Source organism: Elephas maximus, chromosome 6 (genome assembly GCF_024166365.1).
Source record: "Elephas maximus indicus isolate mEleMax1 chromosome 6, mEleMax1 primary haplotype, whole genome shotgun sequence".
In the NCBI taxonomy this organism is placed as follows: Eukaryota; Metazoa; Chordata; class Mammalia; order Proboscidea; family Elephantidae; genus Elephas; species Elephas maximus.
In genome coordinates, this window is record NC_064824.1 from 111,908,680 (window position 1) to 111,928,616 (window position 19,937).

Consider the following 19,937-nt stretch of genomic DNA (forward strand, 5'->3'; position numbering starts at 1 on the left):
CTTCAGGACAAATACTGTAATGTACATGGTTCCTCATATTGTCAAATTTTTATTCAAAATCCAAAATAGGTATACATGGTTGATAGAGTCTATACAATAATGTCAGTATTCTAGTTACAAGAAAGTTTGGGTAAGTGTTTTGCATCTGGAGTGGAAGGTGGAAGACTCATGATTTTCTAAATATAGGGTGTTTCAAGTTGCTGGGTGGCCAGAATGAATGTCAGATATCCCTTACACTAGTCTAACCCTAGGATCAATTAGTGTAGTCTCCAAATTAGTGTAGAGAATATTGTTCCAGTCCTATAGCTCTCTAGGTGTGTCCTTGGGGAAGGAGTCAAGGTTACCACTTAATGAGCTGAACTTGTTTGGGTACCCTTCATATAAAGAATGATTTACTGGCCAACCAAGCTTTTTTTCTTTCCTGTTGGAGCATATTTTTCAGGCATATCCTAGTTGTAGAGCCATTAATTAGCTTTTTAACTTGAATCTATTAGTGTACCATGAAAACATAGAATGAATTTACTCAATACATTAGTGAAATGAAAACATATTAAAAATACGTAGTTTCTCTTTACAAAATGAAAATTGATCCAAAATCAGAGATCTGATACCAACTTCTTTGCTTATTTTTGTAGTCTTTGACATAGTTATACCCTGAGGGTTCAATTCTAACCAAAACTTCTAGGATATGAGTTAAGAGCAGTAAGAAGCATCTTATATTTATTACTGGATTCCTAATCATCATCTCCTTAAAATTCTTATCTTGTTGATGTTAGGTGCCATCGAATCAGTTCTGACTCATAGTGACCCTATGTACAGTAAAACAAAACACTGCCAGGTCCGGTGCCATGCTCGCAGTCATTGTTATCCTTGAGCCCATTGTTGTAACCACTGTGTCACTCTCTCATTGAGTGTTTTCCTTTTTTCACTGACTGTTTTCTTTACCAAGCATGATGTTCTTCTCCAGGGACTGATATCTCCCCATAACGTGTCGAAAGTACATGAGATGGAGTCTTGCCATCCTTGCTTCTAAGCAACATTCTGGTTGTACTTTTTCCAAGACAGATTTGTTTGTTCTTTTGGCAGTCCATGTCATATTCAGTATTCTTTTCCAGCACAGATCAAAGATATCAGTTCTTCAGTCTTCCTTAGTCATTGTCCACTTTTGACATGCATATGAAGTGACCGAAAACACCATGGCTTGAGTCAAGTACACCTTAGTCTTCAAGGTGACATCTTTGCTTTTTCACACATTAAAGAGGTCTTTTGCAGCAGATTTTCCCAATGCAATGTATCTTTTGGTTTCTTGACGGCAGCTTCCGTGGGTGCTGACTGTGAATCCAAGTAAAATGAAATCCTTGACAACTTTCAATCTTTTCTCATTTGTCATGATGTTGCTTATTGGTTCAATTGTGAGGATTTTCATTTTCTTTACGTTGAGGTGCAATCCATACTGAAGGCTGTGGTCTTTGATCTTCATCAGTAAGTGCTTCAAGTCCTCTTCACTTTCAGCAAGCAAGGTTATGTCATCTGCATATTGCAGGTTGTTAATGAGTCTTCCTCCAAACGTGATACAGGTTCTTTTTCATACAGTCCACCTTCTCAGATTATTTGCTCAGCATACAGAATGAATAGGTATGGTGAAAAGGTACAACCCCGATGAACACCTTTCCTGACTTTAAACCACACATTGTCCCCTTGTTCTGTTCAAACAGCTGCCTCTTGATATATGTACAGGTTCCTCATGAGTACAATTAAGTTTTCAGGAATTCCCATTCTTTGTAGTTTAACCATAATTTGTTGTGATCTACATAGTTGAATGCCTTTGCATAGTCAATAAAACACAGGTAAACATCTTTCTGGTATTACCTGCGTTCAGCCAAGGTCCATCTGACATCAGCAATGATATCCCTCATTCCATGTCCTCTTCTGAATCTGGCTTGAATTTCTGGAAGTTCCTTGTTGATATACTGCTTCAGCTCCTTTTGAATGATCTCCAGCAAAATTTTACTTGTGTGTGATGTTAATGATATTGTTCAATAATTTCCGCATTCAGTTGGATCACCTTTCTTGGGAATAGGCATAAACATGGATCTCTTCCAGTTGGTTGGTCAGGTCACTGTTTTCCAAATTTCTTGGCATAGACAATTGAGCTCTTCAGCACTGTATCTGCTTGTTGAAATATCTCAATTGGTATTCTGTCAATTCCTGGAGCCTTGTTTTTTGACAATGCCATCAGTGCAGCTTGGACTTCTTCCTTCAGTACCATTCGTTCCTGGTCATATGCTACCTCCTGAAATGGTTGAACGTTGACCATTTCTTTTTGGTCCAGTGACTCTGTGTATTCCTTCCATCTTCTTTTGATGCTTCCTGCATCGTTTAATATTTTTATCGTAGAATCCTTCAATATTGCAACTCAAGGTTTGAATTCTTTCTTCAATTCTTTCAGCTTGTGAAAGACCGAGCGTGTTCTTCTCTTTTGGTTTTCTAACTCCAGGTCTTTGCACATTTCATTATAATACTTTTCTTTTCAAGCTACTCTTTGAAATCTTCTGTTCAGTTCTTTTACTTCAATTTTTCTTCCATTCACTTTAGCTACTCTGTGTTCAAGTTTTAGAGTCTCTTTTGATATCCACCTTTTTTTTTCTTTTTTATTTCCTGTCTTTTTAATGATGTTTTGCTTTCTTCATGTATGATGTCCGTGATACCATCCCACAACTCATCTGGTCTTTAGTCATTAATATTCGGTGCGTCAAATGTATTCTTGTGATGGTCTCTATATTCAGGTAGGATATATTCCTGCAGTTGTTTTGATTTTCTGCAGCTTCAGCTTGAACTTGCAAAGGAGCAATTGCTGGTCGGTTCCATCATCAGCCCCTGGCCTTATTCTGATTGGTGATATTGAGCTTTTTCATTGTCTCTTTCCACAGTTGGAGCCTATTTGTTTCTTGTGTATTCCATCTCATGTCTTCTACGTATATAGTCACTCTTTATGTCATTGAAAAAAGGCATTTCTAATGAATAAGTTGTTGTTCTTGCAAAATTCTATGTAGCGATGTCCTGTATCGCTTCTGCCACCAAGATCGAATATTCTAACTGTTGATCCTTTTTTGTTTCTGATTCTCACATTCAAATCCGCAGGGATCATAAGTGCATCTTGATCACAAGTTTGATCAATTTCAGACTGCAGAATTGGTAAAAATTTTTAGCTTCTTTATCTTTGGCTTTGGTGTATAAGTTTGAATATTAGTGCTATTAACTGGTCTTCTTTTTAGGTGTGTGGATATTATCCTATCACTGACAGTGTTGTACTTCGTGATAGATCTTGAAATATCCTTTTTGATAATGAATGAGGCACCACTTCTCTTCAATTTTTCATTCTCTGCATAGTAGATATGATTATCTGATTCAAGATGGCCAATACCAGTCCATTTCAGCTCACTAATGCCTAGCATATCTATCTTCAGTGTTCCATTTAATTTCTGACAACTTACAACTTTTCTAGATTCATACTTTGTACATTCCCCATTCTGATTATTAACAAATGTTTGAAGGTGTTTCATCTTATTTTGAGTTGTGCCCCATCAGCAAATGAAGGTCCCAAAAGTTTTACTCCATCCATGTCATTAAGTTTGACTGTACTTTGAGGGGCAGCTCTTCCCCAGTCATGTTTAGAGTACTTTTCAGCCTGAGGGGTTCATCTTCCAGCAGGATATCAGACAGTGTTCTGCTGCTATTCCTAAGTTTTTCACTGGTCATTTTTTTGTTTTTAGAAGTAGATCACCAGGCCTTTCTTCCTAGTCTGTTTTAGCTTGGATGCTCTGCTGAAACCTGTCCACCATTTGTTGCCCTGCTGGTATGTGAAATACTGGTGGCATAGCTTCCAGCTTCACAGCAACACATGTGCCACCACAGTGTGATAAACTGACAGGGGTGGTGGATTCTAGGGGTGGAGTGGGGATGAGATTGGGATATGGTGAGCCTGGAACGTCTTGTTGTGCCAGAAGGTGAGGAAGTGCTCATAAAAACATGCAGACAAACAAAACAACAAACAAAACCAAAAAGAAAAAAGCAAGAAAACCCAATAAAACAGTGGGCTTTGTTGTGGGCAGGGCTTTGAACCTGTTTGTTTAGTTTCAGCCCTTGCTGAGAATTTGCATTTCTAACAAGGTCCCTGCTAAGAATTTGCATTTCTAACAAATTCCCTGGAAGTTATACATAAGAATCACCTGGGAATCTTGTTAAAATGTGGATTCTGATTCAGCATATTTGGGATGGAAATGCAAATTCTCAGCAAGGCTTGGAATCTAGGTAAACTGGTTTGAAACCCTAGTTGAAGGATAAAGGAATTTTGTAGCCATCTGCAGAGGCAGAGATCCAGCACCCAAATTTTGGTTCAAGTGTTGAGACTAATGATGCCATACATACACCAAGAGGACACAACAAGTTGTATTACTTATATAATTGTGCAAAGTAGGGCTGGCCTCCCAAACAGGCTCCAAATGGCTTAAGAGAGATCCAAGAAAGGAGATTGGCTCAGGGTTTTTATGGTGGTTAGGGGTTGGGGCTAGGGTGAGATTTCTCACAAGCAGAGAGGGGCTTGGATGGTTTACCTGTCCCACCAGTGCCAAAGGAGGAAACATTCAGACCTTCTGACCAGCTTGCTGAGATTTGGGGCACAAGGGGAAGAAAGAGAGGTGAGGCTTAAAAGCTGTTAGCCATCAAACATCAAAAAAGAGTCATACTCCTCATTACCAGAACCAACCTGAAAGAACTCCCAGTGGTCAAAGATGGAACAATTTGAACGACAAAATAAATAATGTAGCATTGAATAGAACCCAAAGTATAAAATAAATACCTATATATCCATAATGATACTAATAAATGGTTGAATAAATAAATGAGGGAGAGGACACAAATCTTTGTGCAAAATAATTCTAAATAATTTATGTGGCTATGCTTTCTCTCAAAGAGGTGGAGTTTAACACCTCACCTCTTAAGTATTGGTTGTCCTTAATGACTTGATTGCAAAAGTATAGTGAAAACAAGTGGGGTGGTGGGAGGAGTAATTTTACAGGGGAGAAACCTGGCCAGCACTATCTCAGTCATGTGGTCAAGGTTAACATCATCAGTAGTAAGTCATGTGGGAGCATGTACTCTTGATGTCATGGGATAATAATGGCGGTTCTCTACACTCTTTTTCCCCAAAACAATAAATCTAATCTAATCATGAGAAAAATATCTGACAAACCAAATTGAAAGATATTCTGCAAAGTACTACCCTACCAGTACTCCTGAAAATTGTCAAGTTCATAAAAAACAAGGGAAATCTGAGAAAGTACTCCAATCTATAGAAGGCTAAGGTGGCATGCTGCCTAAATGGAAAGTGGTCATCTGGATAGGATTCTGGGACAGAAAAGAGATGTTAGGAAAATTAATAAAGTCTGAATAAAACGTGGACTTTAGTTAATAATAATATATCAATATTGGTTCAGTACCAGTGACAGATGAATTGAGATAATGTAAGATGTTAACAATAGGGAAAATGGGGTGTGGGGTATACAGGAACTCTCTGTACTAGTTAAATTTCTATAGATCTTTAACTATTCTAAACAAGAAGTTTAAAAAGTTTACAATCTGTATATAATTAAACAGGTGGTATTTTGTGTTGGTATAATCATATACAGTGAGAGATAAGATAGCTTTCTGAAGGTTGAATTTTAAATTTAAGTCTACTGTACAGGAAATAGGAAACCCTGGTGGCGTAGTGGTTAAGTGCTACAGCTGCTAACCCAAGGGTCGGCAGTTCAAATCCGCCAGGTGCTCCTTGGAAACTCTACAGGGCAGTTCTACTCTGTCCTAGAGGGTCGTTATGAGTCGGAATTGACTCGACGACACTGGGTTTACTGGGTACAGGAAATGTAAGTAAATGTTATGTTATCACTAACAAATGTTCTTAATTATAAAGCATATTTAATGAAACAAGGAGTGGCTGTGGGTGGAAAAATGAGCTACGAGTTTTGGGAATAAAATAGCTTCATATTTCCCAAGTAAAATTTACTTATTATTTTATAAATATAAAGATGAATTAAGTTGTTGTGAAGCATTTCACACAGAGAATCCTGTCTCAAATTATACTCCTGAATAATTCTCATTCAAAATGTACAATGCTTATTCTTGATTCAGGAACCTGTATTGTGAAATAAATGTTTGAGAGGCATATCCATAATAGATACTTAATAATTGTCCATGAAATTGAATTTAAAATACTTATGTTTTTCTTTTGTTAAAATTTGTTTGAATTTTAAAGGCTTATATGAATTAATTCAAGAGATTAATGTTTTTGACATTTTACAATCAATATTTAAACACAGCATCTTTTTTAACCTTTTTTGAGTCATTTTGTAGATAAGCTCATATGTCTGTGTTTTATTATTTAGCTATCTGGGCTTGAAGCAACATTGCGTCACATGGAAATTGGGCATAGTTACACTGCTCCTGAAATTCGAGGTAAAAATAAAATGTGATGAAAATACTAAGATAAATATATATGTATATGATACCATATAGATTAATTTTAAAGAAAAATATTAATTGTCAGTAATGAAAGGACTTCTGCTTCTGGCCATGAAGGATTACCTGGTACCAGAGTAGACTTCTCTCCATAAACATCTCTAAAATTTGACTCTGTGTGGGGGTGTGTGTGTGTATAAAAAGGTATGTATATAAACGTATATATAATATGAAATTTAGTTAATAGTGTATCAATGTTAGCTCATTACTAGTGACAGTTGTATTTTGGTAATGTAAGATATGTATATGTGTATATGTATGTCCACCACTCGTCTGTCAGTTTGTTGTACAATGGTAACTTGCAGGTTGCTGTGATGCTGGAAGCTATGCCACCGGTATTTCAAATACCAGCAGTGTGACCATGGTGGACAGGTTTCAGTGTAGCATCCAGACTAAGAAAGACTAGGAAGAAGGACCTGGCAGTCTACTTCTGAAAAAATTGGCCAGTGAAAACCTTATGAATAGCAGCGGAACATTGTCTGATGTAGTGCTGGAAGATGAGCCTCTCAGGTTGGAAGACATTCAAAATACCACAGGGGAAGAGCTGCCTCCTCAAATTAGAGTTGACCTTAAGGAAGTAGATGGAGTCAAGCTTTTGGGACCTGCACTTGCTGATGTGGCATGACTCAAAATGAGAAGAAATAGTGGCAAACATCCGTTAATAATTAGAAAGTGGAATGTATGAAGTATGAATCTAGGAAAATTGGTAGTTGTAAAAAATGAAATGGAACCCTTGAAGATAGATATCCTAGGCATTAGTGAGCTGAAGTGAACTGATATTGGCCATTTTCAACGAGACAATCAATTCTCTACTATGCTGGGAATGATAAATTGAAGAGGAACGGTGTCACGTTCATCATCCAAAAGAACATTTCAGCATCTATCCTGAACTACAATGCTATCAGTGATAGGCTAATATCTATATGCCTATGAGGAACAGCAGTTAACATGACTGTTACTCAAATTTATGTACCAACCACTAAGGCCAAAGACAAAGAAATTGAAGATTTTTACCATCTTCTGCAGTCTGAATTTGATCAAACATGCAAGGCAGATGCATTGATAATTACTGGTGATTGGAATGCAAATTGGAAACTAAGAAGGATGTGTAGTTAGAAAATATGGCCTTGGTGACAGAAACGATACTGAAGATCGCATGATAGAATTTTGCAAGGCCAATGCCTTCTTCATTGCAAATGCCCTTTTTCAACAACATAAATGGTGACTATACACATGGACCTTGCCAGGTGGAATGCACAGGAATCAAATCAACTACATCTTTGGTTGAGAGGAGATAGAGATGCTCAATATCATCAGTCAGAACAAGGCCAGGGGCCAGCTGTGGATCAGACCATCAGTTGCTCATATGCATGTTGAAGTTGAAGCTGAAGAATATTAAAACAAGTCCATGAGAGCTGAAGTACAAACTTGAGTATATCCTATCTGAATTTAGAGACCATCTCAAGAATAAATCTGACACACTGAACATTAATGACTGAAGACCAGACAAGTTGTGGGATGACATCAAGGACATCGTACATGAAGAAAGCAAGAGGTCATTAAAAAGACAAGAAAGAAAGGAAAGACCAAAATGGATGTCAGAAGGGACTCTGAAACTTGATCTTGAACATAGAGCAGCTAAAGTGAATGGATGAGGAAGTAAAGGAGCTGAACAGAAGGTTTCAAAGAGTGTCTAGAGAAGACAAAGTATTATAATGAAATGTGCAAAGACCTGGAGTCAGAGAAGAATGCCCAGAAACACAAAGAAAATCGCACCTAGGCACATCATATCCAAATCATTAAAAATTTAAGTGGGAAAATCTTGAAAGTAGTAAAAGAGATATTACATACAGGAGAACAGTAATACAAATAAAGAGGAAGAACACATCTATAGGCTAGAAATCACATTGGTGTGTGCCTAAAATTGGGTGAGGCGGGGGTGTGAATGACTGTAAAGGGGTGGTAGGGTTGCAGTGGGTGTAGATATAACTTAAAAGTTATAGATAACTTTTAAGAAGAATACAGTCAGACATAATATGAAAGAATGTCCTGAAGATACCAAAATCTCAGGAAATCTAACTCACCAAATGACTAAACATTGTAAAAAATAAAAAATATAAAAGAAGGCTTTAAAATTTGCAGTTGTCCTTTACTCTGTGATATTTTGAAGTGCCCTTTGTGATCAAAAGGAAAAGTCCGACCTAACATGAAGAAATAGGTTCTTTTAGTTGCAAATCCTGATTACCTGAATAGAGAGAATTCCTAAAATCCTGTACTGAATAACTTTATGTTCCTTATAATCATATACTCTAATGTTACATACGGGGTTTGCAGTGCCTTTACCTAAGCTTCTGGTGTCAGCATTTGGCTGTGTCATCTCAGACTGCCCTCACTCTGATTGCCTGATCAACTTCAACCTTACTTAGCCGATGACTGTAATATGCAAAGAAGTTGGCTTATTAGTCAGCTACTTGTTCCTCATAAATGTTGCCGTCTCTCATATTCATTTCATATATTTGTCTCCCTCTCTCTTCCTTGTTCATTCTCTTTCAGTAATATTAGCTTAATTTTTTGAATCTGTGATCTATTTATTTATTTACTAATTTTGGCTGAGGTTGGTATGACAAGAGAGATTCTTCAACTTAAATGTTATTTACACTGAAGTTAGGGAACAACAAATTGTCATGTACTCTGAACTTAGGAATAAGACAAGTTCACTGTTAGTTGCTCTGAATTTAGGGAATAAGACAAAAATTATAATGAATAAGGGAAGAGTTATCAAAGAATTTTAAAAAACATTTTCTGACTATCCAAGTGACAAGTTTATTATCAAAATTTAGAAATACTAAAATATATAAAATATAAAAAACACCCATGGTATCTTCCACTTTAAGAATATTAATATTTGGTACACTATCTCCTCACTTGAAAAGGACTTTAAATTCAATATTTATTCTTGTATGGTATATAGAATAATAAACAAAAATCCTAGGAGAAACTATGAAAGAGTGAACTATTATTGACTAGACATTTAAACCCACAATTATCGATTTTTTTTAATGAAGAGTGATACTTCTCAAATATTTACAAGAAACTACACAGATACAATTAAGTATGCATACTATGAGGTAAAAGTTTTTTTTTTCTTTTGCAAGTTAATTTCCAAAAGTTTGTAAAAAATACTGGTTTGGATTATGTTTATATTAGTTATTATTAATTTGTATCATTTTAGTTTGCTATAAGGTGACATTTTGCATGCAATAATATTTATTTCCAAACGAAATGATATATACACATACTATTGCATTTTAATAAATCTTATAGTTTATCATGGGAAAATATGAATTCAGAATAAACAGCTAAAAATGGGAAATATTTGATGAAAGAGAAAATTGTGAGAACTGATTTTAGAGCTGTACAGAGGAAGTACATGTCATGTATAGTAGGGCCAAGTAGTCCTTAAGGTTTATAGTTAAATTAATAACTGTTTTTCAAGTTGAGTATTTTGTTCCTGCTCAGAATTGTGTTAAGAGTTGCCAATTTTATGTGACCATATGGTCTAGTTTAGAAAGAGATGTTGCTCTCTTACTTTGAAAATTAGTTTTGGCTTGTGGGAATAGAATTTGAATTTCAGTAATCTCAAACAAATTTTCAATGCAAATAATATCCTTATATAATTTGAGAGAAAGTTATGGGTATTATATTCTTTGAAAGTGTTCAGTGTCTGTGAATTTTAAAGGGAAAAATTTAAAAAGAGAAAAATAACATTAGACAAATTATGATACAATACTTCAGATCCTAAAGTAATTTTTAAATTAAAAAATGTAATATATACAAAAAGAGTACAGTGTACATGTTTAAAGAACAACAAAGTGAGTATTGACAGAGCCTTTGAACCACCCTAAATGTCCCCGGCAAAGGCCTTCCCTTTTCTCTCCCAGTCCAGAGGTGATCATTCTTCTGATTTTTGTGTTAATCATTTCATTACATTCCTTTTTCTTTGTAGATTTATCAAATATGCGTACTTCAACATTACATGTTTTTGACATTTATATACATGTAATTGTATCTAAGTATTTTTCTACCATTAATAAGCATTAGATAATAAACATAAGGAAAATATGGTAGAGACATGGAATTTGCTAGGATATTACTAAACGTTAAGAGTGATATGTAGAGTTTTGGAATTATATGCATTTAAGAACTATGACCACCATATGTCTGTCAGTTTGTTGTACTGTAGTGGCTTGCATGTTGCTGTGATGCTGGAAGCTTTGTCACCAGTATTTCAAATGCCAGCAGGGTCATCCTTGGTGGACAGGTTTCACCTGATCTTCCAGACTAAGACAGACTAGGAAGAAGGACCTGGCAGTCTACTTCTGAAAAAATTGGCCAGTAAAAAACTTACGTATAGTGGTGGAACCTTGTCTGATACAGTGCCGGAAGATGAAACCCTCAGGTTGGAAGGCACTCAAAATTTGACTGGGGAAGAGTAGGGTTGACCTTAATGACATGGATGGAGTCAAGCTTTCAGGACCTTCCTTTGCCGATGTGGCATGATTTAAAATGAGAAGAAACAGCTGTAAACATCCATTAATAGAAGATGCAATGTACGAAGTATGAATCTACAAAAATTGAAAGTCATCAGAAATGAAATGAAACACATAGACATGGATATCCCAGGCATTAGTGACCTGAAATGGACTGGTATTGGCCATTTTGAATCAGACAATCATATGGTCTGCTATGCTGGAAATGACAAATTGAAGAGGAATGGCGTCGAATTTATCATTAAAAGGAACATTTCAAGATCTCTTTTGAAGTACAGTGCTGTCAGTGATAGAATGATATTCATATGCATATGAGGAAGACCAGTTAATATGACTGTTATTCAAATTTACGCACCAACCACTAAAGCTGAAGATGAAGACTTTTACCAACTTTTGCAACCTGGAATTGATCAAACATGCAATCAGGATACATTGATAATTACTGGTGATTCGAATTCAAAAGTTGGAAATGAAGAAGGATTGGTAGTTGGAAAATATGTCATTGGTGATAGAAATGACACCGGATATCCCATGACAATATTTTGCAGGTCCAATGACTTCTTCATTGCATATACCTTTTTTCAACAACAAAAATGGTTACTCTACACCTGAACCTCACCAGATGAAGTATGCAGGAATCAAATAAGCTACATCTGTGGATAGTGATGGAAAAGCTTAATATTATCAGTCAGAACAAGACCAGCAGACGACTGTGGAACAGAACATCAATTGCTCATATGCAACTTCAAGTTTGAGTTGAAGAAAATTAGAACAAGTCCATGAAAGCCAAAGAATGACCTTGAGTATATCCCACCTGAATTTAGATACCATCTCAAGAATAGATTTAAATCTTTGAACACTAACGGCCGAAGACTAGATGGATTGTGGAATGGCATTGAGGATGTCATATGTGAAGAAAGCATGAGATGATTAAAAAGAGAAGAAAGAAAAGACCAAAAAGGATGTCAGAAGAGACTCTGAAAGTTGCTCTTGAATGTAGAGTAGCTAAGGTGAAACAAAGAACTGATTAAAAGCACTGAACAGAAGATTTCAAAGGGTGGCTCGAGAAAACAGAGTAAAGTATTATAATGAAATATACAAAGAGCTGGAGATAGAAAACCAAAAGGGAAGAATACATTTGGCATTTCTGAAGCTGAAAGAACTGAAAAAAAAAAAAAATTCAAGCCTCAAATTGGCAATAGTGAAGGATTCTGTGGGGAAAATACTTAGCAACACAGGAAGCATCAAAAAAAGATGGAAGGAATACACAGAATCACTGTACAAAAAAGAATTGGTTGACACTTAACCGTTTCAGGAGGTAGTATATGATCACGAACCGATGGTACTGAAGGAAGTGGTCCAGGCTGCACTGAAGGCATTGGTGAAAAACAAGGCTCCAGGAATTGACGGAATACCAATTGGGATGTTTGAACAAACAGATGAAGCACTGGAAATGCTGAGTTGTCTATGCCGAGAAATTTGGAAGACAGCTACCTCGTCAACTGAGTGGAAGAGATCTATATTTGTTCCCAATCCAAAGGAAATTGATCCAAAGGAATGTGGAAATTATTGAACAATATCATTAATATCGCACACAATTAAAATTTTGCTGAAGATCATTCAAAAGTGGTTGTAGTAGTACATCTACAGGAAACCACCAGAAATTCAAGCCAGATTCACTGAAAGGCATTATGCTGAGTGAAATCTGTCAGTTGCAAAAGGACAAGTATTGTATGAGACCACTATTATAAGAACTCAAGAAATCATTTAAATGCAGAAGAAAATATTATTTGATGGTTACGAGGGTGAGGAGGGAGGGAAGGAGAGGGGTATTCACTAATTAGATAGTAGATAAGAACTATTTTAGGTGAAGGGAAAGACAACACACAATGTAGGAGAGGTGGTCAGTACATCTGGACTAAACCAAAAGCAAAGAAGTTTCCTGAATAAACCAAACGCTTTGAAGGCCAGAGTAGCAGGGGTGGGGGCCTGGGGACTGTGGTTTCAGGAGACATCTAGGTTAATTGGCATAATAAAATGTATTAAGAAAACATTCTGCATCCCACTTCAGAGAGTGGCGTCTGGGGTCTTAAATCCTAGCAAGCACCATCTAAGTTTTATCAATTGGTCCCAACCCACCTGGAGCAAAGGAGAATGAAGAACACCAAAGACACAAGGTAATTAAGAGCCCAAGAGACAGAAAGGGCCACATGAATCAGAGACGACATTAGCCTGAAACCAGAAGAACTAGATGGTGCCCAGCTATAACTGATGACTGCCCTGACAGGGAACATAACAGAGAATCCCTGATGGAGCAGGAGAGCAGTGTGATGCAGACCTCAAATTCTTGTAAAAAGATGAGACTTAATGGTCTGACTGAGACTAGAAGGACCCTGGGAGGTCATGGCCCCCAGACCTTCTGTTAGCCCAAGACTGGAACCATTCCCAAAGCCAACTCTTCAGATAGGGATTGGACTGAAATATAAGATAGGAAATGATGCTGGTGAGGAGTGGGCTTCTTGGCTCAAGTAGACACATGAGACTACGTGGGCTGCTCCTGTCTGGAGGGGAGATGAGAAGACAGAGGGGGACAGAAGCTGGCTGAATGGACATGGGGAATACAGCGTGGAGAGAAGAAGTGTGCTGTCTCATTATCGGGAGAGCAACTAGGAATACATAGCAAAGTGTATATAAATTTTTGTATGAGAGACTGACTTGATTTGTAAACTTTCACTTAAAGCACAGAAACAAAAACAACAACAAAAAAACCACTCATGCTGAAAAAAAAAAAAGAAATTGAAGCCAGATTCAGAAGAGGATATAGAACCAGGGATGTCATTGCTGATGTTCTATGGATCATGGCTGAAAGTAGAGAATACTAGAAAGATATTTACCTGTGTTTTATTGACTATGCAAAGACATTCCACTTTGTGGATCGTAACGTATTATGGATAACCTTGCAAAGAATGGGAATTCCAGAACACTTCATTATGTTCATGAGGAACCTGTACGTAGACTAAGAGGCAGTCATTCAAACAGAACACGGGGATACTGCATGATTTAAAGTAAAGAAAGGTGTATGTCAGACTTGTATCTTTTGTCATAATTATTTAGTCTGCATTCTGAGCAAATATTCCAAGAAGCTGGACTATCTGAAGAAGAATTGGGCATCAGGATTGGAGGAAGACTCATTTCAGACCTGCAATATGCAGATGATAGAACCTTGCTCGCTGAAGGAGTAGAACGCTTGAAGCACTTAATGATGAGGATCAAAGGCCACAGCCCTCAGTATGGATTACAGTTTAGCATGAAGAAAACAAAAATCCTCACAACTGGCCCAATAAACAACATGATGATAGATGGAGAAAAGATTGAAGTTGTGAAAGATTTCATTTTACTTGGATCCACAGTCAATGTCCACGGAAGCAGCAGTCAAAAAATCAAATGATGCGTTCCATTGGGCAAATCTGCTTCAGAAGATCTCTTTAAGTGTTAAGAGCAAAGATGTCACTTTAAGGACTAAGATATGCCTGACCCAAGTCATGGTGTTTTCAATTGCCTCATATGCATGTGAAAACTGGACAGTGAATAAGGAAGACCTAAGAAGAATTGATGCCTTTCAATTATGTTGTTGCTGAAGACCATTGAATATACCATGGGCTGCCAGAAGAATGAACAAATCTGCCTTGGAAGAAGTACAGCCAGAATGCCCCTTAGAAGCGAGCATGGCTAGATTTCATGTCATGCACTTCAGACATGTTATCAGGAGGGACCAGGCCCTGGAGAAGGACATAATGCTTGGTAGAGGGTCAGTGAAAAAGAGGAAGAGTGTCTGCGGAAATATGCTCAAGCATCACAAAGATTATGAGGATGGTGCAGGATCGGGCAGTGTTTTGTTCTGTTGTACATAGGGTTGCTATGAGTTGGAACTGACTCAGTTGTACCTAACAACAACAACAAGCATGAACATGACACAGACTTTTTTTGTCCAAGCCTCTCTTTTGTTTTGCCAAATCAAGTAAGATCCTCCTTTCACAAATCTTTTTATAAGTAAAAGTGGGCCTTCTTTGATGGAGAGTAGAAATTGTGTTTATTCTTGCTACTTTTAAAAAATAATTGGGGAACATTATTTCTCTGTCAATACCACAAACAGTATGCAATATTTATTCTCATGTCTTAGTTCCAGATATTGAATATTTTCCTAGAATTTATTAAAGTAAGCATTTTTATAACTTGTTCCTTAGTCATTTTATTTATGGAGCTCCTGTATAAACTACTAAACCAAGCCCTTTTGGATTTTCCTCTTTCACTTGTAATCCTTATTATTTTTGTTTCCTGCTTTTTATTTCTCTTGGCTGACAGTCTTTACGAAATGTTGCTTATTAGTATTTTTGTGCCACCTCAGTTCTGCTCATATTCTTTGAAATATCTTCTGAATGTTGGCTTTCTCTCCTTTCTGCCACCTCTTTTAGTCCCTGTGGGTCTAAACGACAAAAACAGAAACAAAAACAAAAAACAGTTGCTGTGGAGTTAACTGTGACTCATGGCAACCCCATGTGTGTCAGAGTAGAACTGTGCTCCATAGAGTTTTCAATGGCTGATGTTTTGAAAGTAGATTGCCAGAACTTTATTCTTAAGTGCCTCTGGGTGGACTGGCACTTCCAGCCTTTGGGTTTGCTGCTGAGCCCATTAACCATTTGTACCACCCATGCAGAGTTTGTGAATTTTTTTCCTCATTTATAAAGGGAAAAAAAGGGTAGTGAGTTTCACAATACTGAATGATTTGCGTGAAGTCTAAATGGTTTAGAGGTGATTTTTATATAGTAAAAATATCAATGAATTATATGAATGCTAGCTGTTATTATTTTTAATTATTGTCATTATCATGTTGGCACCCTTGGTCTTTGAAGAGGAAAACACAATTTAAGAGAAGTGCAACTGAAAATTTTGTCATAATCTCAGTCAGTGTAATTGCTGCCTTTCCCTCATACTTGAACTTCTCAGATGCTGTGGGCCTCTAGGTTATAGCACCATTGTGGGTTGACAGGCTGTCTGGAGACCTAAGTGTTTGTAGTCTCTCAAGTAGTTTGATGTAGTACTGGGTTATGCAACATTCTGTTTTCATGTTATTGTGGGGATTGTTGTTTCACTCGCCTTCTATTCACTCCATTGGCGAAGGAGAGATTCCCACCTTAGTGTTGTAGGAATGGCCAAACACGTGACACCTGACACTAGACAGATGAGATGGACAGTAATTTATTAGTCACATATACTCATAGTTGGGGGGGAGGAAAACACGACATACCACACAGGATCACACAGGTTTTGCATTCAGGAACACAGTGAAAAACCAGGGCTTTGGGAGGGTGGCTTTGTAGTATCAGGAGGGTGGGGTGCCACATTGTCACTGCAGGAAGATGTGATTAGCTTGTTTGAATAATTCTGCAGGCTGGCAGGGAATGGAAACCTGCTACTCAGGAACTGTGCTTGGTTTGTTTGAAAAGGAAGATTAGCCGGAAAACTTTATCTGTGGAAACCTAGTGGGGAGTGGAACTTGTAGTAAGATTATTGGATGCACTCCCAGTTTCACCAGGTGATGAGGAAGCACATAATATTGGATCTTAATTTTAGACCTTACTATCACAATTTTTTTTTTTTTTTTTATCACAATTGCGAGAATTTCATCCTCTGTCTAGAGCTGTTAACCAGTTGACATCAAGTTGATTTCAACTCATGGCATCCCCATGTGTTCAGGGTAGAGCTGTACTCCATAGGGTTTTCAATGTTTGTAATCTTTTGGAAATAGATAACCAGGCCTTTCTTCCAAGGTGCTTCTGCGTGGTTTTGAATAGCCAAGTGCTTAACTATTTGTGCCATCCAAGGACTCCCTAGAGCTGGTACTGAATAGAAAAAAAAAAAAAAAAAAAGTTCAGATCAGGAAAGAAACGAAAGGTGAATCACGTGCTTCCTTGCCTTTATAGCCTCAGTATCCCTTAAGTGAGCCTTGACATTGAAATTATCCAGAAATTTTTGTGTTCATCATCTTTTCTCTATTATAAAAATAATATTACATTTACAACATTGAGTTTCTCCTTTCATTTATGTTTTCATGATTATAACTTCATCAGTTATTTGAAATAACCTTGCTTTAAAAAAAATAGGGAAAAATGTGCATTGTGCTCTGGTGTCACAGTGGTTAAGAGCTTGGCTACAAACCAAAAGGTTGCCAGTTCAAGTCCACCAGCCGCTCCTTGGAAGCCCTATAGGGCAGTTCTGTTCTGTCCTATAAGGTCACTATGAGTCAGAATCAACTCGATGGCAGCAGGTTTTTTTTTGTTGTTGTTGCTGTTAAATATTTCTGTAAGGAGCCCTAGTGGTAGTGGTGCAATGGTTTAGTGCTTGGCCAATAACAAAAAGGTGGTCAGTTTGAATACACAAGTGGCTCTGCTGGAGAAAAAGACCTGGGGATCTGCTCCTATAGAGATTAAACAAAACAAAACAAAACTGTTGCTGTCAAGTTGATTCTGACTCATAGCGAACCTGTAGGATAGAGTAGAACTGCTCTATAGGGTTTCTAAGGAGTGGCTGATGGATTAGAACAGCTGACCTTTTGGTTAGCAGACATAGCTCTTAACCACTGCACCAGCGGGACTCCCCCGCAAAGATTGCAGCTTAGGAAGTCCCATGGGACAATTCTACTGTGTTCTATAGGGTCACTATGAGTTGGAATTGACACGGTGGCACACAACAACAGCAGCAAATATTTATGTATATAGAGCATGTATTTGGAAAGATGTGAACAAGAAAGAGACTTCTTCCGTCACTTTTTTCTCAAATAGTTCTGTTAGGACAGAGCTGTAAGTCCAAGGAGAATTAGAAGACTAATGTTAGAACTTCATTGAATGTTATGCTGTATTTCTCTTTCCTGTTGTTTTCAACATGAGATGTAGACATATTTTATTAATATAATACTCTCTTTTAAAAAATCTCTTATTATCTGGTTCCACTTTGGAATTTTCTCATTGCTTACCATTCTCTCCTTTGATCTTCTTCAGTTTCATTAATAAATATTAAAAATTCATGATAATAGGAATTTGGGTATAACAGATTTGGAGATTGGCTCCTTTTCTTTGTAACTGACTTACCATGTCAGTTCATTAATCTTGCAGTAATGCCACACTGCATTTTATGGGGCCTGAATTTTGAGGGCCCACTTAAAGCATTTTAGTGTTGTTTTAATATTATTAGTTTAATTCCTTTAATAATGCATTTATCAATGTGACTTTGGTTTACAGATATTTTGTTTATAATTTCTTTTCTTACAGACAAGGATTACAAATATATTATTAAGAATAAATTGTATTATTTTATAGTTGGACACAGGTGTGAAGGAGAAAATGTACCAGAAGGCCCTACTCAGAAATGTCTTCGTGAAGCCAGGGAACAAAACAAATGTAAAACAAAGATGAAAAGCAATACAAAGGTATGCCATTTATTTTTATTTTCCTTTGGGTCAAATTTACTCTCAGAAACTCTATAAAGATCCATGCACTTATATGATATTATTGTTTTACTGGAAAAGGAATTTAGAGATTATATATTCCAACCACCTCAGTTTATAGATGGAAAACAGAGGCCCTCAAATGTTATTATTAACTACTGAACTCAGAGACACATGCATATTATTGGCAGAGACAACCCAGTGCATCACTGCCACTATTCTCAACCTAGGTGTCTTAGGCTGTGTTCTCCAGAGAAGCAAAACCAGTAAAACGCGTATATATATATATATATATATATATATATATATATATACACACACACACACACATATATATATATATATATGCATACACACACATACATGCAGAGATTTGTATCAAGGAAATGGCTCAGGTGGTTGTAGAGGCTGGAACATCCCCAGTCCGTGGATCAGGATAGAAGCTTTTTCTAATTCACGTAGCCACAGGAGCTTGCAAACCCAAGATTGGCAGGTAAGAGAGCAGGGCTCTTGCTCTCAGGCTTTGAAGATTGATGAACCTCAAGATTAGCTGGCAAGACCTCAGGTAAGCTGCTTGCTCAAGTCTCAAGAACCAGAGGTCAGACGAACAGGAGCCAGCTGCAGGATCCAGCATGAGCAAAAAGCCCACGAGTCTTGCCAGAAATGTCCACTTATATTCCATGCAGGCCACACATCGAAGGAAACTCCCTTTCAACTAATTGCCTACTCACAGCAGAGCCCATCATGGAGGTGATCACAACATCATACGACTGCTGAGCCATTGCGAATCATGGCCCAGTCAAGCTGACACACCACCTTAACCATCACAATAGGCTTGGCCGTGTTTTGCACACCTGCTCAACTTTCTGCCTAAACTCACCTCCATCCAAAAGAAACCCAGTTCACCTCTTGTCTTATAGTATAACTTCAAATTTTTCTTAGTCTTCTTTAAAAGTAGAATATAAGTAAGCCCCATTGAAGAATATTTTTTTTAGATGATTGACTTTGCTTTGCAGTCAGGGTGATAGTCAAAATCTTTAATGATTAAAGAAAATGGTATTAAAAATGTCTGGTCAGACAAATATTTAGAAAAAGAAAATTATGTAAAACTTGTGATATGTTTAGTTTCTTGTGAAAATTACATAAAAGTCTAGATGTGTAATAAATTTTTTTACAAGATAATTGTTGCCTTAGAGTTTTAAAATATCTGGCATGTATTTAAAATAAATTTACAATTATAATAGCTGTTTAGTAATAGGAATTCTATAAGAGGAATAGATTTTTATGAATTAAAATAATTTAATAAATTATTT

The 19,937-nt window shown here is 37.0% G+C and overlaps 1 protein-coding gene across 5 annotated transcripts in view; it reads left to right on the plus strand.

Annotated features, from left to right (window-relative positions):
• Positions 1–19,937, plus strand: part of SPAG16 (sperm associated antigen 16) — a 1,001,052-nt gene that overhangs the window by 65,024 nt on the left and 916,091 nt on the right. For all 5 annotated transcript variants that reach the window (XM_049888941.1, XM_049888942.1, XM_049888944.1 and 2 more), the window contains 2 exons: positions 6,441–6,510; positions 18,497–18,606. In XM_049888941.1, coding sequence (XP_049744898.1) covers positions 6,441–6,510; positions 18,497–18,606 — 180 coding nt within the window. The remainder of the gene's footprint in view (positions 1–6,440; positions 6,511–18,496; positions 18,607–19,937) is intronic.